General features: G+C 38.4%; 1 protein-coding gene across 1 annotated transcript; it reads right to left on the minus strand.

Moving 5' to 3' along the window:
- Positions 1-104: 104 nt before the first annotated feature.
- eif3m (eukaryotic translation initiation factor 3, subunit M) lies at positions 105-9,692 on the minus strand. The gene is made up of 11 exons (XM_020639994.3): positions 9,544-9,692; positions 8,059-8,191; positions 7,582-7,720; positions 7,189-7,312; positions 6,994-7,088; positions 6,405-6,488; positions 6,196-6,295; positions 3,885-3,966; positions 2,344-2,487; positions 2,002-2,062; positions 105-350 (listed from the first exon to the last, which is right to left on the minus strand). Exons 1-11 carry the CDS (start codon positions 9,583-9,585, stop codon positions 227-229), a joined length of 1,128 nt encoding a protein of 375 aa, XP_020495650.1. The 5' UTR covers positions 9,586-9,692; the 3' UTR covers positions 105-226.
- Positions 9,693-22,342: the final 12,650 nt, after the last annotated feature.

Below are 22,342 nucleotides of genomic sequence, written 5' to 3' on the forward strand. Positions count from 1 at the left end.
AATTGCTCACTAAAGTTTATTTTCTTGTTTTGATGGCATTATTTGACTTCGAAAACCTCTAGAAACAGTCATATTATTCAACAAAAAAAAGGAGCAATCACAGGTGATCTCCAGTGATCTTTTATTGGAGAAATATAAAAACGGATCATTTCAGCCGTGGTATTTTGAGATCCGAAAAAGAATTGAAGGATCTTGCAGTCTAGAAAGTTGGGTTATTAAGGTGGGATTAAGCAGAGGGGGACAGGGCCTGTAGGCTGGTCTTGACGTTTGCGAGGTTGGCCTTCCATGCAGTGAGACTGTCATGCAGCTGCTGCCACTGCTGCTTGCCAAAGGTGCGGTGTGTGCTGTGGCTGGTGAAAGGAAAAGAGAAAGGATGTGTTAAATAGACAAAAATGTAAATTTGACCAAGCAAATGTAATGTCTCAAATCTTTAAGGCAATAATATGAAGAGACATTTCCCTTATGTTCTGAATGAGGTCCTAAAATAAAAGACCTATGGAGGTGGAGTTACATTAAATAACAAAAGGCTGTGCATTATTTCAGTGTAGGGGATTTATTCACACAAAAACGTCTACCTTTTTCACAAATTATTTTATTTTCACATTTCAGAACTAACAAACTTAAGTCATCCATGACTTTGAACAAAGACGAGACTTCTTTGGCCAGATTCAGGAATGCAATATAACCCACAAACCAATGAATCAGTCAATCTTTGCAGCATGAACGAGAACAAAAAAGATGAAACAGATTGTCTCAGAGGAAATCTGATAGCTTACATGAAGTTGATTTTACAGCCTCGTTTAAATGTTACCGTTAAAATAAATTATTCTCACTGATGTTTATGCTCTATGTTAAGTCACTAAAGAGCAGAGACTAGGGATGCGTGCGACTAGTGGACTCAACGGTTAAACAATGTCACCCTGGCTAGTCAGCAACAGATTTACTAGCCTGATCAAATTCATATTTTTATATTTTGGCCCACGATGCCGCTCAAAGGTTGTTCTCAAACTGTAATGCAGCCACCTGCCACTATCTGGAGCTGAATCCAGACAGAGATGCTGTTTTAGTGAGGACCCAGCTTTATGTTGATGAGCAGTGCAGCCTTTGATGCTATTACAGTAATCTATTTTAAATGGCGGAGCTTTTCCTTCCTTTACAGCAGCTATTTCAGCGGCCAGGATGGTCACAGGCCGATGCATTAGTCCAGAATTGTCACAGGGGATGCTACTCAGCCAATCAAATCCTTTACTAAGACAAGGCGGCGAGTGAGATAATACAGAGACACAGGTGGAGTCCATGGGCAGAAAAGATGCTGAAGTGGAAAAACTAAGTGAGTGAGAAAAGTAGACATGGTGTGTTCTAAAATGAGAAAAGAAGACTGACTAACAGGAATTTTAACCAAGAATGGACGTCTCTTCTATGTTTATTCTCCTCACTGACAGTTTAATCCCTAGCATTATTCAATAAGCTCGCGATCATTAAATGCGTTCATGAAAAGCATCACTACGAGACAAAGCACACATGTTTTGAGCCTCTGAGGACAAAGAAAATAAATGAACTAAAAGCCCAATATGACCGATACACCAGAATCCTTATCAAATCGAACCCGACCCTGTTTAGTTTTAATCGGAGACCCCTGCTATAAAGAGACTATAGTCCTGGCTAATGGACCGTCTCTCCTGGCTCTACTGCCCTGATGTAAACAAGCACAATGAACAGATAGCATCTTTTAGGAGCAGCGTGTCTGGCAGTATTTTTGATCTAGAAAATGTAGATATAAAAGTATTGAGGCTGTTTTAGGTTGAACTGGCATTTAACTGGAGCAATGCATAACGAGGTTTACCTGCCAGGAGGACCAAAGGCTGGTGATGCTAGCACTGTGAACGTTAGCCACACTCTGCAAGCCAACTTGCATTGTTTACCCGCAGACAATATCAACACCTTCTAAACCAGAGTGAGACAGAATTGAGCCATGTTTAATGGTGTGGGGAAAACACTTACCTTACAACAACTCTTTGCTGTGTCTGATCAATTTTGCAGTACACCATCTTGGTGCGAACAGCTAGAAAGACAAGGAAGAGGAGAATGAGATAAAAAAACAGCAGAAGCTCCGACTAAAAGTAGTACAAGCACCACCGTGAATGAATAAGGAAGGAGGCAGCTTAAACAGCAGATCACTGAGTGTTGTTCTAAGTTTTGTAAAATCCTACTCATGTCCCTGTTTTCTTTTTATAAAGAGGGCCAATAGGTACTTTTTGTTTTAAGACCCAGAAGTCCCAAATGACAAACAAAGAGCATCCTTGGTAAACAATGACAGACAGCTTTGAGGTGAAGTGCCTGTACCGTCAATCACAAAGGCCTCGACGTCCTCCGCTCCGATCTGCAGCTCCTGCTGCATGGTGTCGAAAGAAATCTCCTTGAATTCCACCGCCATGCCCATGAATGTCAGCAGACGCATCTTGGCCATGTTCTGCTCGTGGGACAGGCCTGCAGAGCAACAAGCAGGGATCATTAAGCACAGAGCTGTCACAGTCGATTAGCCTCCACACTGGGAGTTTCCCTCTGATAGTTGTTACTACATTTAGGAGCATGCAGTCAGGGAATCTTCTCATTAACACAAACATCACTCCACATTGTCTGTTTGGAGAGTCCATCCTACACACCCTTGTAATTGCATCCTAGCCTTTTAGCAGTGAGAAAGAGACACGCTGCTGACACACACACATTCCTGTACCGAGTTAACAGAGCACGGTGCGATGGCTCAAACTGACGTTAACATCACCATGTAGTAAATGTTACAGCTGCAAAAGAGAAGATGCTTTAATTCTTAGAATAAAAGATGGATTCAATGGTTTCAAATGAGTTTCTGTCCTGCACAAAGATAAGTAAACAGAAGGAAAAACTTTTTTAGTATTGAAATGATTCATTCAATTCTTATATTTCCACTCTGAGATCATGAAAGTTCCCATCAGCCCCAGAGAAACAGCTGGATCTTTAAGATGGGGATTTTTTTTTTAAAAGGGAAGAATTGTATCACACATGTTTCTTATTAGTAGGGGAGGGGGGGGTCAATCCAGCATAGTATTGCAATATGTAGCGTGGAGCTATTATATAGATTCACGATCAACAAGTATCGATATTTTTATATATTAATAGTAAATATGTTTTTTATTTTTAATGGCTGAAGGGGTTGCACACATTTTGAACTTACATTGTTAAAAATGACTGCTGTTTTTCAGTCATCCATTCAGGTTCAAGTTGGATTAGACTGAAATACTAACAGTTCAGATTGTTCAGTGCATGCATGCATCGAATTTTGTTGACATAATATGCAGATCAAAAAGTTAAATCACAATTTATTGTATCGCAGTAGCATCGTATAGTGACACAAGTATCCTGATAATATCGTATCGTGGTGATATTGTATCATTGTGCCTCTGATGATTCCCACCTCTACTTATTAAGCTTTTATAACACACTTCTGATTGGTCGAAAGTCATTAATATGAATCTAGGTGCAGCCATCCATTGTGTCCTTTCTGAACAACAAATAAAATGTTATTTCAGGGTGTTGAGATTACTGCAGAGAAAGCTGGTCTACTTTGCCTTTAATTCTTTTCACTGCTCTTTTATAGTCTATTCTTGACTCAGAAAATGACATTTCATGAATGCACTGTAACTACATTTTCATTTGTAACTATTCTGACTATCTTAATTAATTTTCTTGTGTTTTGTCTGGCTCATTAGGAAAGCTACCTTGCCGTGTAGAACACATCCTTTCCTCATAAATTAAACGGTGTAGTGAACTTCTAAAACATGGTCAGTGCGTACATTTCTGTTTGTGCAGGGCTGATGCAAGCAACATCTTGTGCAATATCAACTTACCAAGAGAGTCGATGAAGTCTTTGTTACTCTGGTAAAACTTAACGTAAGCAGCTAGCTTGGCACTCACGAAGATGGTTAATAGCTGAAGAGATGGTGAGAAGAGGGAGAAATCACAGCGTAAGATGAGAAACAGTCAGATACACTTCTACACGCTCAGTCTGAAAGTTGTTCAGAGAATCAAATCAGAACTATGGACAGGTGATAAATAAATACAATGAGGAATGACATTTATTTCCCCTTGATCATGAATGGGCTTCACTTTTAATATCTTCAGGAAGGCTAGCCTGTTGACCCGAGAAGTCTCTTTTACCAAACTGTGCACACGCATTTGTTAAAAAAAATGTTTTCATTGTCTCAGACTGTTCAGCTGGTGATGTGCAAACATTCCTGCTGCTCACCATTCAAAGTTTATGAACCATTGACTGGTCTGCAATTAAACATTGGGTTGTGTTTCTCTTGGCTGTGCTGACACTGTATATCAGGAAACCCGTGTTAAACACAGAGGAGAGGCCTCCACATCACAGTGAGCTTGAATTCTAATCATGTGACCTTAAATGGCGTCCTACACATACAAGAACGACTGACTAGTCACGATGACAGAGGGACAATTTGTTTTTTTTTTAAAAATGTATTTTTTTATGTGCTTTGAAGGTCACATATTATGCTACAACCCCCACACCCAATTATGAGATGTGTCTATCTGCTCCGTCTTTTGCCTGCAGCACTTTTCATAAAACATTTCCATGGAAATGCACCTCCCCCAGGTGTGTGACACTCCCATACACACACATATATATATCTCTCTCTGTTTTGCCCTCTGAGTCTACCAACAATAGGGCATGGTGCAAATGCTGCATTCATGTGATGTCGGACACATCGGAAAAACGAGTTTCCAAGTGGTAAAATGCACATGAACACCTGCTCAAGTCGGAACAACAACAACAACTTGGAAAAAAAATTAGGTGCCCGACTTCCCGACAGAATCGTCATCACATAGGGAGCAAAATATGTATAATAATATTTTTTTTAATTCACGTATTGCACATCAACTTTTTGCTCAAATATAACTTTTAACAGTGACGTTTCACAGATCTTCTTTATAGCATCGACATTCCGACTTTCCGAACTGAAATCACGTGAACACACTAAAGTCGGAAGAACGACTTCCAAGCTTGGACCACCGAGCAGCACATGAATGCAGCAAAAAGCCAAACCACATCCCCTTCCAGAGAGGGGGCGTGGTCAGACACAACTCATTTACACTTAAAGCTACAGACACAGAAACAGTCTGTTCTGAGCAGGGCTGAAATAGAGGGGTTTATAGACATGATCAAATACAAGACCAGAGTGGATTTTTAAAAAGAAACTTCACAGACATGTTTTGGGAGCTCTGAGACTTTTTTTAAACTTGTTGAAAGAGAGAATAATAAGTGACCTTTTTTTTTTTTTTTTTTCAAAAGGTACATTATGGGTGCGTTCGAATTGTCCCTCCTATCCCCTTCCACTATCCTCTTTACCTTAACCCCGGGGAAAACGTCATGAGGTTAAGGAAAGATGTTAGGAGAACTCATAAAGGACTTAGGGAAAGGCGATCTCGTTGCTCTGACAATCCGACCACATTTCCACTAGGCGACGTCATTAAATGCGACGGGCCGGCGGAAGTTAATGACGTGAGTCTGCTGCGATGAAACTACAATGTTCAGAAAATGGACTACAAAAAACGCATCTAAAAAAAAACTTTCCCCTGTGCCTTCTTACAAGTGAAATAATCGTTATTACCACAAGGTTGGGATTTAAATAAAAGAAATATAGACCACCAGGCTACAAGTAACAAAAGTGAAACCATCAGCTTCCTGTCCAATCAGAAATCAACATAAATATGATTGTATGAAATTAATTGTTACATTTCTGCAAGATACAGCCTACACATAACATTTTAAGAATACAAATGTACAACTGCACAAAGCATTCTTAAGAGAATGAAATATGTTGAATAAAACATCATCTGATATAAATGTCTCTTATCTTTTTATCTCTTACATGATCTGTGTCACTTTACGATCATCGTTAATGTTCATGAACGGTCAGATGCGCGACTCGCTTTGAATGTTTCGGCCGCAAGGAATTGTGGGGCGTCATATCTCATCTCCTTTGGTAAAGGATAGTCCAGTGTATCCTATGCTAAGGAGGTTATAAAGGAAGCATTGACCCACCTTTCCTTAACTTTTAGAGAATTCAAACGGCTCTTATCATGGCCGCCACTTAAATGCTTCATTTAAAAAGAAACTTCACGGACATGTTCATTACTTACATCATGGATGAGTTCTCCCTCAAGGAAGCGGACAGGTTTCAGGGTGAGCAGGTGGTCGATCAGGAAGGTGTTGGGGTCTTTGAGAGCACGAACTATACATCTAAAGAGAAGGCACACAGTCCCAAATGCATAAATGTACTGTCTGTCTGAGAGATGTACATTCAAATCGAGGCTTCGTGTTACAAGTTCAACAGGGTCTCAAAGTTTACCTGTGGGCATCGACGCGTGCTTGTGAAGCATTGTCTTCTGTGTAACTTCCCAGCAGCTCTACCATCACTTTAGCTGCAGCCTCACTGTGAAACGAGCAAAGCAGTTGTTGAAGACTCTGTACTGAGATCATTTCCATCAGGGGTTAAACACAATCCACGTCTTAATGTGAATAAAAGAGGCCTAAATAATGTTATGGTTAGTTAATGGACTGTACTTGAATACCACTGTTGGAGTCTTCTGTCCGCTCAAAGCACTTTTACACTACATGTTACAAATTAAATTTCACACATTTATAGACTGAATCAAGAGGATGCTATTTGAAGTGACAATCAGTATTAATGAATCACATCCACAGGCATTCACACACCGGTAGCTATGCCACCGGGAGCAAGTTGGGGTTAAGTGACTTGCCCAAGTGTACTTCAACATGAGGTCTTCAGGAGCTGGGGATCGAACTGCCAACCTTCTGATTGAGAGATGAGCCAGCTGACCATGAGGCCTTTATCTTAAGTACTATGCAATACTACATCTGCTTCTGATCATCCCAAAAAACATGAGTTTTTCACATCTGACCCAATTTGTATTTACCTTTTTTTGCAGTCAACCAATGCTTCATACACCAGCCTCAAAAGTATGTGCTTCTTCTCTGTGGTCAGGTTCCAGTCGATAATCCATTTGCGCACCTGATAAGCAGCACAAACAGGCATCATAAATCAACTGCAGAAGACAAAATGCAGCAGCAATATGCTCAGTTATTTCAGAATAGCCGTAGAAAGTTTATACCTGATCGAGGTCGGTGGGGATGAAAGCGATTGCATTACAAGTTGCTGCCACCTTGATGAGGCCACAGAAGACAGTGTACCTCACTGGCGCATTCTCGTCCATGCCATGGAACAGGTTACTCAGTCTGAAACATGAAGGAGATGTCAAGTAACAGAGATTAGATTTTTAGCTTTGGCAGTTTCTTGCTGCATGACATTTCCAAAGAAACACAGACGTTTCTACCTGTTGATTTTCTGAAAAGTTATCTGTTGTTTAGATTATAAAACCAGCTATATTTTCTTACACCAAAATCATGGACCAGTTGGTTTCCATGCTTGTGAAAGGTGTACAGAGATGAAGAGAGGCACAGCTGTGGATTTATCTAAAGGGAAAAAAAGAGTAAATACGACTCACAGCTGCATCCTGAGGGAAGGTCTCTCTCCTTCACGGAACTTCACCAGCTTTTCACATAAACTTTCAATGAGGGCCTCCTGCTTCTCTGTCTCCAGGATCAACAGCAGAGACACAATGCTGTTCATTACGCTCTCCACGTCTGAAAAGAGGCACACAGTCACATGTAGTGAGTCAGGAGCACTAGTTACTGAATTGTTTCCTGTCAATTAAGATGTGACATTAATTGGTGAGATCACTTTACAACTGCATAGCATGTAGTCGAGGCAGGTCCGGTGTCTTGTTGATATGCATGCTGGAAGACTGGAACAGCCCATGTTACACATAAAACAACTCAACCATAATATGATGAAATGCTGTTCTTGGTAAAACTGTTAACATTAAACACACACATTAAAAATACATGTTTTCCTATTATTCTACCATTAATAAACAACTGACCGTGGGTAAGATGTAGTGGTTTTCATGGTCATCACTTACCTTTATCATCGTCCTTGAGGCACACATCACACGCCTCGATGATCTGAGCCAGATCTACATTTAGTCCACCTTCAGAGTTCTCTTCTGATATTTCAGCTCCTTTAGACTTCATGTAGGCTCTCAGCTCGGAGGCCTGGAACGATTACGCAAAAGTATTATTAGTAGTTAGTTAGTTACTATCAAATAAAAAAAGTTACTTTCAAGGTTATTATCAAAACATGCTTCTACCAAGACAATGACTAACTGAAATTGTACTGTATGTTTACAAAACTAAAATAAAATCACAGAGAGAATGCCCTTACTTTTTGTGTTGGACACGAGCATACTGAGTGACATATAGCCTTACAATCCTTACAATGTGTCTCAGGCACGTCAGTTCTGGATCAGTTTTCTGACTGCAGAAGTTAAAACTTTTTCTCCTTTCTACAATATTTAAGAAGGTATTTTCAAATAAGTTGCTTAATATCATTCTCTGAACCATTTGCAATACAGAGACAAAATAATAATACTTTTTTGTTTATTAGGAAAACATAAACTTTACAAGCAAATCCACTGTCAATATGAACATTTTGATAAAATAAAAAAATAATACACAAATGACCAGAGAAAATCTAGATGTATATACTTACATAGATTTAGCAAGTGTACTTCTAATATACCCCTATATCAATTAGGCAATTCTATATAGTTATAATATAAATATATTACAACTATACTAAAAATAATACTATTAAAACAGCATCAATAATTGTAGTAACAATAATAGTATGTATGCAAAGTAATGATTGAGAAAGAGAATCTAGTCTCTATTCACTTGTAATATATCTAATTGTAACAATTGCTTTTATTGTTTTAAGTAAAAATAATAAAAACAAAGAATTTAGAAAAATGTGTCTAAAACTAAGATTTAAACTAAACTGAAAAATAATTAAAAACAAAATAAAAAACTAAAGACAAATGAAACTTCTGAAGCTGTGTTTTGATGTTGATTATCTCAATATGTCGTAAATTAGTCAAGGTTGTAGTTTTAGTTTTGAATCACAGAGTAAATTTAAGATTAAAATAGTAGTCTAACACTATATTACTCTAAAGGTTGAAGTTAAAAATCAGTGAGGATGCTTTGACGCCTGCTGTGTTTTCGGTGCCTGGATTAGCATTAGCATTCAGCTAGCTCATCACTTCAGTTTTAATACATATACAAAAGAATGGGAGGAAAAAAATAGGCTGGAAATCGCCATTATGCCAACGTTTCTAATTGCAGCCATCTCAGATGTTATACTACTCATATATACACGTATGTTGTGTTTCCATATGCAGCTTTATCCTCATGCAGCTCAACAACCAGCACGCATCTGTCAGCAGCTAAGGACGGTTAGCATTTTAGCTAGCTAGCATGCTAACCCATCTGGTGAACAGTTTCCATTTATTGATTCACCCGCAAGTTGAACAATACTTAATGACGTTTTTTAAAGACTTGGGTCATACCTGATCTTCTTCCGTGATATCGATAAACGCTGGGACACTCATGTTTGGTGATTTTGTGAGCCCAGATGATGAAATCCACGCTCCAACCACTGCGGAGACCTGAGCGGAAAGGGAACGCTAAAAGAGTGCCGGTGAGTCTGTTTCACTTCCGGGTCCTGCTCTTAAAGCCGCAGTAACCTAATTCAGAGAGATAACGAGGAGATTACGTTACTGATTGAAAAGTCCGTCTTCAAAGATTACTTGGATAAAATATGTTTTGTAATTTTAAAGTAGCTATGCATCAGCAACCGGAACATATATTTAATCAATATGTTTATTTGAGAAATCCTTGTATGCAGAGTTCTGCTTACTTTCAGCTGGTGCAACCCCTTCATTCAGAGGTCAGACAACCTACTAAATTATATAAATCACTTTCACTTCCACCACCATATCCTCATCTTTCATTCTCTCTTATCCAGGTATCCATTCTGCTCTGTGGGAGATTAACCCTGGGTGTCTTGGAAGAGAGTTACAGAGGTGAACCTGATCCCCAGGAGAGGTTATCTGATTGAGATTCAGTCCATATGCAGGGACCACCATGGCTGGCCTGGCCCAGAGGAGCTGTCCAGCCCGGAAACACAGTCAGTGTCAGAGGGCAAAACTCTTACACCTCACACTCGCTGACCTATTGGTGTGCTATTGCGTACCAGGTGGGTTCCTGTGTATTACTACAATGGCAGGCTGCTTGGTGATTGAGGTGATGGAGGTGAAAAGGGTAAGTGGAGCAGGGGTTCACTCTAAAACTCTGTGGTCAGGTTACTAACATGGAAATGTTGAGTAGGATGTGTCCCAGTGGAGTGTTTTCCATTTCCAACCTGAACTGCAGCTCGCAGTTCATCTGTCACAAAAATATGTGTATTTTAGGGGCTTCACAGACTACAGAGACACTGCATGCCATTTCATAATTCCCTTAAAGTCTGCTTGTCACATATTTCTCTTAGCAGGAACTGAACTCTGTTACATTCACAAGGATATATTTATGAAAATAATGTGCTGAGGGAAAATAGCTGATGGAGTGTTTCAGCATAATGCTCATTCGATGCGTCATTCAGTTGGGAAGGTAAGTGCCTGGTACCAAATCCAACTCTCACTCTCTCCCTGCCCTCACATGCTGTCATGGCAAAGAATTTATAGCCGCTTCCACACAAGTGTGCTTGTGTAACTGCGAGGCTTTCATTATCTGATTAACAGCTGGTGTCAAGTGCCTGGTGTATTTCAAGTCCACAATAAGAGTTTTGGAGGCTTTGAAGCTCCAGGTGCATATGAGACTTTGTTTTTGTCTTATTTAAAGGGTCTTAAAAATGCCACAGTGTATCATGATGCTTAGTTTCTATATCAGTGATTCCCAAACTGTGGTATTTATATAACTGATTGTACGTGAGCTTTGTGGTATGATGGAGTTTTCTGAAAGGCCTAACGAGTGCACTCAACACGGCTCAACACGGCCGAAGTCCTAAAGTTAATCTTGACAAAATGATAGTAATGTCATTTTCACCATTCAGTAGTAGAAAGAAAAGAAGTAGGTAGAAACTTTAGCTTGTGAAACAAAACTTTTCACATAATAACAAGGAAAACCTGTTACTACTGGGTTTAGGTTGTACAGGAAAAATAGCAAAAAATAAGTTCCAAACATTTCATACAAAATACAAAAAAGCAGGAAAACAGTTTATTCAATTCTATTGAACACAGTTTTTATTTCTGAAACATCTTTCACAGGTATTCCACAAGTTTACCCAGTTTGCAGATGAACATTAAATCTTTATATTTATTTTGCCATTGAGAAAAAAACTCATCATCTGAGTTCACAGCACACTATTATTTAAAAACAACAACAGAAGGTTTGTTTTTGTGTTTCGTATGTCGTACATTATCTCTGCATGTTGTTACACTGCAGTGATCATAATGAGTTTTCTTTATATAATTGAAATGTTTAAAAATTAAATTGACTTATTTCATGTTTTCATGTCGGCTACTTAACCACGCTAACATGATGTTACTGTTTGAATATCAGAATCAGAAATACTTTACACATTTGGGGAGGGGGAGATTTGATTCAAGTATCATAAAATACAAACGTTGACCTTAGCCCAGTGGGATTTGAACTCTTGTTGATTAAAGTAGAATGAGTGGAATACAAGGCTAAAAGTTAGAGAAAATGCAAGGGGTCAGTGACAACAATGGCATCTCTTAATCACTTTATTATGTCTGACATTTCAAGAAAAAGCTAGAAACAGGGTTGTTTCTCTTACTCTGAGGACGTTTCATTATTAGCTTGGAGTTTCATTGTTACATCATAAGTGTCTGAAGTGGGATGTGGTAACTGGGAGATTTGGTTTGGTACATGGTGGTCTAGAATTTGTTATGTTCAGGAACCTCTAGCTCTTAATATTTGTGAAGTCCTGGAAATATCTAGATTTGACTAGACTAACTAAAGTACATGTGTAGGAAAAGCTTTTTTAAATATCATTTTAAATCTTATCCAGCAACGTAGTCAGGACAAGACACAGATCAAACCAACAAGGCACGTGTAATCCTTCAGCAAACATGGTCAATGTTTCCAGTATCAAGCACTGATGTCTGATTGGGTGTTTAATGTTGGTGTATGTACATATAAAAAAAAAAAAATCAGTGCTTGTCAGACACCCTTCTTCTTGAAATCACAGCTTCCCCTAAGGTTGTGAAATCATTTCAGATATTACCAAAGAAAAATCTTATTCTGTTTCCTTTTTTAGAAAAACGTAATGTCCTGTGTCGAATCCCAATTCTCTCTTCTTTTTTGTTTTTAGGATTGTTGCAACACACTTTTATCAGTGCCCACAGCATCCTGAACATCTGCTTTGTAAGCTTTCAAATTGTGCAAACTGAGGGCACATGTTTTTGTTTTCATTGATTATAGTTCCCTGTAAATACTTAAATATATTCTTTGCTTTCTTATGGTTGAATTTGGGTGGATAAAGTTTTTCTGTCATGTTTAAAGGCGTGTGTATATATATATATACTAGACTTTGTGTGTCTCTTGGTTTACGGTGTGCAATAATATAAAGTCAGATCCAGAAGAGATAAGTGAGAAGTCGAAATATTTATGTTGTCTGTATGTCTTGATTGACCTCATCCATGTTTGTTTGATATGAAACAGCACATGCTCTTCCTAAACGGTTGGCAAATTGCCTGCTCAGCCCCCTCAAAGATAAATGACTGTGTTAAGAGTTGGGTGAGCCCAGGTGTCTGTTTTCCCCCTGTCAGCCTGCCAAGTTGTGAGTATCCTATCCGTGTAAGCCAGTCTCATGGTCATCATCCAACATGGCTGCCCACCTTCCACCCACTAATTGTCTGGTTCCCACAGTTCTGCCTGCCTTCACAATCTCTGAAAAATCCCCTCGCTCAGGCTCATCTATCAGCCAGTGACCTTGTCAGGGAGCATCGCATGAGTAACTTCCCTGCTTCCCTGGGTGGAGCAAATTGCTTGTTAATTACTTATAAGCTGAACCACCCTCCCCCCACACTTACACGCAGATAGTAGAAACAAATAAATAAACAAAGGGAAGGTATTAACTCCGGTGAATCTAGACTCCATATTGGTTCAAGTCACAACTCCTCGTGGGCCCTTCTGATGGACCCTTTCCTTTTCCAGGCTAGGAGACATAATCTCAGTAAAGGCCGGTTATCTTTCTGTTTATGTCTTGTCCTATACATTATCTCATATACATTTAGGTTACGCAAGTGACCTAATAAACACAGCTTGATACACCATGTTGTTCACGCTAAGAACAATACAGACTTGTAAAACAGCTTTTAGGTTAGGATTAATTAAAAATGTAGCTATTACTGCCTTTATCTTGGATTCACTTTCATTTGGACACTCTTTATTTCACTAATTACGTAGGAGCTTTTTTGACTATAATTTTCCACATTTAATAAAGCCAAGGTCTAAAACAGGTAGTTGATCAATCTGTTTGTTAACCAGAAAAAAAGGTGTTATTTTGTCAATCAGTTTTTGATAAAGTAATTTTTTGTGAACAAAAACAAAAAGCCAAATGTTAAATCTGAATTTTCAGGTCTTACCGCTGCACTTTGCAATCTGTGATTGTCAGCTGAAAATGTTCTGTTGGTTGGACTAAACAAGGGACTTTTATGGCTTCAGTTATATCTTGGCAATTAAGCAATTCAACATGCTGTTGTGCTTAACAGTAGCACTGCTTTGATTTCCTGACAGGAAAGAATAGCCTTAACAAAACTTCATCTTCTTTGATATTATACAATAGTTCTACAGGTAGAAAGAAAAGTAATGCACAACCACAGGCTATTGGCTTTCCTTAACTTAATTATTCATTTGATCCACAAACACAGCTTGACTGGACCTGGACTGTTGTTTAAAAAAAAAACATAAACATTTTCCTGATCATTTGATGAATGATTGAATGTCTTCACCGCAGATGGTCTTCACATTACCCTTCATAAACTCTCTGGTAAAACGTAAACGTGGAACCTAATCCTAAACCAGAATGTACACTTATCTGTATGCATATTACGACCAGTGGAGTAAGACTCTTTTTAATGTCTATATTTGGTATGTGTGGTTTCAGGATACATGCCTAATCAATATAGACAAAAAACACATGTAATATAGATAGATAGATAGATAGATAGATAGATAGATTTAATTGTGGGATATTGTACCAGCTCTACAGTAACATCAAACAGTGACTTAAAAGAACAGTATTCAGAAATGACTTGTTACATACGTTCAGAGCTTGCAAATCTTAAAATGACCATGACCTGGATGACTGAGAACCGACACAGATTACTTGTTATGTACTCATAAACAGTCACTGTGTAGTTAGATAGATAGATAGATAGATAGATAGATACTTTATTTATCCCGAGGGAAATTCAAAGCATCCAGTAGCAGGTTACAAAGACGTACATCGTCGTACGTCCCCATACATATATATTAACCCGAAAAAATATTTAAAGAATACCCCTAAATGAAACAAACTAAAATAAAAACTGTGCAATTAAAAATAGATTTATACAAGAAATGTACATAACCCGTGCAGGGATAAAAAAATTATGTTTAATGACAAAGCAATAACCTATAAACAGTTGAGGGAAAAAATCTGTAATTAGACCTGAATATAAAAAAATATAAAAAAGTGTTGACCTTCAAGTCACTAGTCACTAGTTGGGCATCTATCTGACCATGCACTTAGTTATGTTGGCAGCTCATATAAACATGTTGTTCTGTAGCCAAGCAGCAAATGGTTGACCAAAAATAAACAGTGAGTAGCCTTCGCTGGTAGTTACACAATGAATGTCCCATGGTTTCTTAGAACTAGCTGGAAACTAATCCAGAGCTAAATGGAAGCTGAGTCGTGTACTTGAGTAACACAATTGTATTATGTGTCTTCAGTCCATCAAATGTTTGTCTTACTGGTTAACCATGCAATTTCATTAGCCTGCACTATGATGTAGCAGTGTATTTCCCTCAATGTAACGTATAACATTGTGCAGCTTTGCGTGTGTGTGTGTGTGTGTGTGTGTGTGTTTGTGTGCGTGCATGCATGCAGCCAACTTATCTAGCTAACGGCCTGATAGCTGTTCAACCCCTGTGATCACTTATCTTCTAAACGACCTGATAGAGGATCAATCACACTGCACAGCTGCACACCTCCATCGTAGAGTCATTTAATTACTATTTATTTTGCCCATTCAATTAAGAGGTCATCGTTCTTTTGGCCGCCTCCTATAGCTGATGATGCTGACTCGGTTGTACTGTACAAAACAAAGGTTGGTACATGAAATACCACTGTTATCTTTTCATATCACTCCATGACCAGCTCCATCACTGACGACCGCAAGCAATCCATCAAAGCGAGCTCACATTCGTGGTGTTGAGCTATCTGAGGTCATTAATCCCACTATGTGGAATGTGTGTGCTCTGTTTAAACCCCATGGCAGGAAAAAAAAAAAAAAAGGCTTTAGTCTTCCAGGAGTTCTTACGTTCCTGTTCTGGATGGATCGAGTCGCTGCAGTATAGAACCGCCGCGCTGGTCATGTTGGAGCACTCTGTTGTCATCACAAAGTGTTTATACGAGGCACACTCAGAGGTAGCTAGGAGGAGGCATGTGATCTTAAAAGCCACATTAAGCCAAATAATCTATTTATCTAATCTAATAATCTATTTTGATCGGGGAAGAATTTCACATATTTTGACTTGAACCGCTGCATGTCATGTTACTAATACTTTTGAGATGTCATTTACACGTTAACGTCGGCTAATAAATTAAAAACTTCCTCAATAATCATTTTATCCACTAAATCACACAACAACAATGTCTTTTAACAGTAGCTTTACAGTAGATTTAAAAAAAAAAATTAGATTTCATTTTAATCTACTAAATCTGATCTGATAAAAATTCACATATCATTTTCAGGTATCATTTGGATTTCAACACTCAGCCTTCTCTTCCTGAGATCGAGAGAGTTGCAGCAAAGCAGCATTCCCCTAAAGTGTTGAGAGGTCAAATTCTGTGTGAATTGTGGTCATTTGTGTATTTCCCATCAGTGTTGCTTACATCGGAGTCATCCCTTAAACTTTTTTTGAGACTCAGAGGTATGACAGCAGACAATTGCAGCTGAAGATATCTGAAAAATTGTTTTCTGATGACTGTTGAGGCCTCGGCCACAGCTGTGAGGGTGTGACGGCGTGGAAGAGGCTGTGGTTTACTGTAAAGAGCTGATAAAGGGCGGCCTTGCTTGCTGACACACAGGCACCTGCTGGGATGAGACATGGGCTGTTTGGTGAAATTCATGAAGCCACCTCTTTACATCACAGACATGTGTAATGTGTTCCTTTTGTAAATAAAAAGGCATCAGCAGCTGCTCAGAATTAAAAGTAAGACATCCTGTCATGCCACAGGGTCTCTTTTAATCCAGCAGCTATGTTTAGTTTGATGATGAAAATGTGTCATCAGCCTGTTATCAATTCAGTCAATATTCAGATTCCCCCCTGTGATGCCCCGGTCCTTCCAAAAATAAATAGATAAATAAATAAATAAACATCACTGTGACCTGTATATGAAATCTGAATGTACACCTTTAAAGGTTTGCAGGTTGGCTGAGTCGTATTTATTATTGGTTTAGCTCCTTCTTATTAAAGTTAATACCTCCAAAGAACCAGAAGCCACTATGCCTCGCGTTCCTGTGAACAGTCTGTTCCTTGACCATTGGACCATTGGATAGTGTCTGTGTTTTTGAATTGTAATCTTTGATCACGACTCTGCACTTTTATCTGCAAACAGATTTGCACATTGTAACTGTTGTTTTCTCTTAACGTATTGTTGGTAAACTGTTTCTTAATCATGTAATATTTGTTTAGGCTTGTGCTGCTGCCCTCTTGGCCAGGTCACCCTTCTAATCTCAATGAGTTAATGACCTAGTTAAATAAAAGTTAAATTAAAGAAATAAAATACAAAACGGTCGAGTAAACAGCATTAACAGAAAAGTCTGTAGTCACTGTACTTCATTACATTACACTTATTGAACATATTTATAGAAACAGTTTTATGTTGGTAGGTTTTGTATTTTCTTCAAAAAGACACAAATCTGTTATGTATAATTCCCATTTCAGATTCTGTTGCTTTGTACATTGTTTTAGAAGAAACACCAAGACAATGTGTTTTAAAACGTGTTAAACTATTCAGCTGTTAACCCTGCTCTAAGTAAAATGTTTAAAAGCACCATTTATAAGAAAGCAGGTACAAAAATAGAATACATACACACACTTTTATATCTAACTTTGTAGCTACTTTGAAGCCAGCAGCTAAAAGGTTATTTCTTAGAAGCGATTTGAAAAAGATGTCTCTGTAAACTGGGCTTCCTCAAAAGAATTAGGAAGTTCATTTTACTATTTTTTTTTAATATCAACAAAGTTATAACAAAAATAAATAAATTCCGCTATGAAGCATTTTCTCGACAGCTTTTTCAACAGAGCCACGCCCATTTCCCTGCATTACAATAAACAAGGACACACAAATAACAACACACAGACTGATAGTTAGCAAGACTTGGATTGTGTCTTCATCCCAGCTGGCAATATTTCTTGAAGAATAAACTTCACTTTGAACCAGTTGTTGAAGCTCATTATTTAGCTTTCTTTTAAAGGAAATGAAGTATGAATTTCCTGTTTCTAAAAGTTTACAGAAACAGAAGATAAGCTGAGAAAGTCGGATGCAAATGTCCGACAGAATAACACACAGTTTTTTGAAGTATTTTCCTGAGATGTGTTGACAACAACAACGATTTTAAACATCACTAATGTTTTCCTGCGAGTATGCAGCCGTTCTTTGGTTTGATCTTAGTGTTTAAATTCCTTGGTTTTTAATTATATCTCTGAGATTTGATCCAGGAGCATCCGGCTTTGACTGTATATAAATACGGTTGAGGGAGGACTCTTTGGTTTGCTGATAGAGGAGAAAGGTAACAAAAAGAAGAGATCGGGTGTGTGAAAGATCAGTGGACCAGTGTTGTGTCTGACACATGAAGCATGGAGATGTCCGCTCTCCCACAGATCTTTTTTTTCTCCCTCTCTCCGGCTCTTATCTGCGGTGTGATATGCTTCACTTTGAAGACGTGACGGAGAATTAAAAACTGACGACTGTTGTTTTTCAAGTTGGTCGGAGGGAACAATGACCACACTGTTTACAGCTGCGTTTGATATACACCTCAAGAGTAATAATGAATCGTATGTATAGTCAAAAAGTTTCCAAATGTATCTGTGGCTGTATGAAGCCATGTATGATAAGCACCAGTGCGTCTTTGTTTTCTCAAAGAGCAGAGGCCTGGCTGTCACAAACTTCCAAACAGACCTCTGAGAAAGTAGCGAGGGGAAGAAAGAAGAATATTGTTCTGCGTGTGTTTTGTTTGAAATTGTAACCATTTCCTAGAGGCCACAGGCAGATAGGGGAAATGATGAAACGTTACAACACACTGCTGTTTGGCTTGTTATCTGTTTGTTTCCATGCCCACTCAGGAAAGTGAAGGACTGGGCCTTTTCTTTTTAATGCCACAGTCAGCACATGAAAACCACACCTGTTGCTCTCCTGCATGCTGTTTTTCTCCTCATATCAAAGCTGTTTTGATGCTGATATCTTAAAATGTTAACGTGTAAATAAACCACGTTGCTTTAAAAAAGAGCAAGCTCAACAAAGTGTCCACCTTCAGACGCGGTAGCAGGAATACCGATGTTTATTAAAACGGAAAAAGTCACTTCTTCTTCACGTGTCCTTCCTTGCCAGGTCACATGTCTGTGCCGTTTATCAAACGTCTCTCTGGCTGAAACAAAAGCCTTCTCCAATTTCCTCGTAACGCATCTCGCTGTAGAAAGTTAAAGTCTTGTGTATTTCTTGTTAAGGGTCACAGGCAGTATTGACCATTACCCTTCCTCCACACAGCCAGTCTTGTTGTTTTAAACCCTGAGTTAACCAGAGATTGATCTGAAGAATGGGTGTATTCGGGGACCGCCATCCGTCATATAGGGGCTGAAAGGGTTGTTTTCTCCCGGCCCCGTCACCTTTGATGAATCCCTGCTAAAGACTCCGCTGGGGAAGGCACGGCCAGCATTTTCTTGGCTCAGATGCTCTGAGTTTCCCTCCACTCTCTCACTCTCTGTTTTCTGGCGGAATACTTTCAATTGTGCCACAACCTTTTGTACATGCAGTCCATTATTTAAGAGGTTGTTTGTTTGTAGTGGGCGGGCCACTGGAGGGTTTTTTTTAAGTAGTTTTGGGAGAAATTAATTATCTTTGCTACTATTTTTAAGTCAGTTCGACATCCTCTGAATGACTGGGTGTTCCTCTGGGGTACTGGTCTGCCTTTGTACCAGTTTATTTCCCAAAATGAAGGAAAAGTCAGAGAGCACTTCTTCTTCTCCGTGCCCCAAAAATCACAAAAGAAAATCTGTGTTTATGCACAAGTGAGAATTCTAAGGTTAATATCAGTGATATTGAGCAATAATGACTGATTCCATCCCAGCAGTTAGTCAGCTGATTTCATCACTTTTACTGTACGAGTGATGAAATCAGCGTTTGGACTGTAGGCGTCTCTCTCTCTCTCACTCTCTCTCTCAATCGTTCTGCTTTTGTGTCCTTTTGTCCTTCTCTATCTAGTGTCTGTCCCCCCCCCCCCCTACTCAGCCATCACTTCTCTTAAGTTGAATTAGGGGTCGCAAGAGTTTGCTGGAATCCTAGACTCATATTCCAGATGGTGACGACAGGAACTGGCTAGAACTCTTCACCTCACAGCATCCTCGTCCCCCATGGTCTCGATCCCAAATCTCAAATCTGCTGTAGATTTTTAATATGCTTTCGTTTTGGAAGAGTGCATGATTGAATAATCAAACAAAAAAAGAAAATAATCTCTTTGTTAATGTCATGAACTGGCGAATAACTTTTTATGATCCACATTTTTATGGTTTGAAGAGAAAAGGTGTCCAATAGAAAATGTTTTTAGAAATGAATAGACAGCACAAGATGTATTTTTGCTCTTTTTGTTCTTTCTCTGAAACCCCTTGTATACAGTCATACTAACAAACAGTTTATAATAAAGCTTTTAAATGAACTAGAAGAGAAAACTAATGCTCAAAATAATAAAATAAATAAGGGGGGGGGGGGGCAGTCAGAATTATAGCAACTTTAGGTTAGGTACTGATTTCAACTTGCTACATATAGATTCACTTAAATATACATTTTGTGCCCACATGCATATGTACGCATAAATATCCATATTTGTACATAACATACACATATAGATTTGTTTTTTGGGGGGCTCTTTATGACTGCGTTAGAGAGACAGGACAGTGGATAGAGTGAGAAAGCAGGGAGAGAGAGAGAGAGTGCAGTATGACATGCGGTAAAGGAGCCACAGGTCGTATTTGAACCCAGGCGTACCGCTTCAAGGATTGTATAGCCTCTAAACATTGTGCACAAACTAATCACTTTGCCACTAGAAACATATTTATATTCATATACATATACAAACACTTAAGACACTCACACACATATAAATGAATTTGCCTAAACGTATACTTCTGACCCCTTTGGACTTTAAGAGGAGCTAATTCTCACTCTGCAAAGCAAAAGGCCCGGGCTTCTGTCATTCAAAGGTTTTATCTTGCTTCTTTTATTATTAAGAAACGTCCAACAAATGCATGTTTCCACTTTTTTTATTTATTTATTTTTTTCACATTTTACTTTTAACAGACAAAACCAAAAAAGAATCAGAGAGTGTTAAGAAAAAGAAAAGAGGAGAAGTAATTAACAGGGTAAGGAAGAAGTAATATTAGCAGCCAAAACAAAATAAAGCAATAAAAATTAATACAAATTAATACAATATAGTACAAAATACTAAGGAGTGAATAAATAAAAAGGTTTCTAATTGGTCACAGTTTTTTCTCTGAATAAGGCCCAAACACATCTGGCTCTGAAGAGTGGCTGGTCAGAGGTCCATAAGAAGCTCCCGTATTGTAAAAATAGTAATTAAAAAAAATGTCTGCCTGTTCCAGGCATAATTTCATTGGTTTGAACGGATTGAAAGTTTGAGGTATTTTATTCTCTAGATGTGATATTATACCAATCCTCTACGTAGATATATATGCATAACCAGTGGAAGTGAACCTTTAACAGTCAGGCTGTTCAGCGCCTTCCAGATCTGTTTCAAATGTCTGCATTCCTACAAAACATGTGAGATTTAGCCTGTACATGTTTCACAGTGATGACATTTAGAGGAGGTGAGGGTACGTTTGACTGAAACGGAAGGGAGGAAGGTACATCCTGTGCGTAGATTCGTAACTCTGTTCAGTTATCTTGTTACGAGACAATGAAGTAAAGACATCCTGAAGGTAAAAAAAGACTATCTTTAATGTACACAGCCAGCTTTAACGTTATTTATGAACCAGGGAGATGTTTCAGTCAATCACTGCACAAGATGTAGCGTAGTACAATATTATAACTTTTAAATAGCATCTTTAAAAACATACAGGATCCTATATAACAGAATAATATTACATTATAAATAACAACAAGAGAGCCATAAAGAAACCAGGTAAATCAGCATAAATACTAATTATTGGCTAAAATGGCATTATCATAGAGATAAACTTAATTAACATTATTCTATCAGATAATTAAATAAAATTATTTATTTTAAATTCACAATGTAGATTTAGGTAAAACCATCTAATGAGATACTTTAGTAAAGTATTCAAATTAATTTTGTGTTATACTGGTCTTAAGACGAGTGATATAAACAGATTGATTAGCTTTTTATAATTATGTTTAAAGTGTCCCTTATGCAGTGCTGTTTTTTCTTCTCTTTTTTAAGAGCCTCTGAAAACATGACGACTTTTTCAAGCTTTTGAAGAAAGGAGAAGTCTGGCTGTTGTTCTGACAAATACAATAATGTTAAAAGATCCACAGCAGCTGCCTGAAATTTATAGACATATTCTAAGTGACTGCATTCCTGTGCAGCTCCACGTAGAGTGAAGTTGGAGTTAAGGTCAAAACCTCTATCTCTTAAGCACACACACACACTGACACACACACACACACACACACACACACACACACACACACACAGACACACACACACACACACACACACACACACAGAACTCCCCCTTCTTCTCGACTAATAAATAATTATCCCTTTGTGTGATGTGGCTTTCCTCCAAGGACGTGTGTAGTTTATGTGAGTTACATTTAGC

Source organism: Labrus bergylta, chromosome 3 (assembly GCF_963930695.1).
Source record: "Labrus bergylta chromosome 3, fLabBer1.1, whole genome shotgun sequence".
In the NCBI taxonomy this organism is placed as follows: domain Eukaryota; kingdom Metazoa; phylum Chordata; class Actinopteri; order Labriformes; family Labridae; genus Labrus; species Labrus bergylta.

Bases quoted from the DNA above. Each gene is read 5' to 3' on its own strand.
- eif3m (XM_020639994.3), bottom strand. From the start codon at position 9,585: ATGAGTGTCCCAGCGTTTATCGATATCACGGAAGAAGATCAG. The intron at 7,089-7,188 runs GTATAAACTTTC...GCTGCTTATCAG, and splicing joins TCCCCACCGACCTCGATCAG to GTGCGCAAATGGATTATCGA. The intron at 351-2,001 runs GTAAGTGTTTTC...TCCTTTCACCAG, and splicing joins CAGCAAAGAGTTGTTGTAAG to CCACAGCACACACCGCACCT.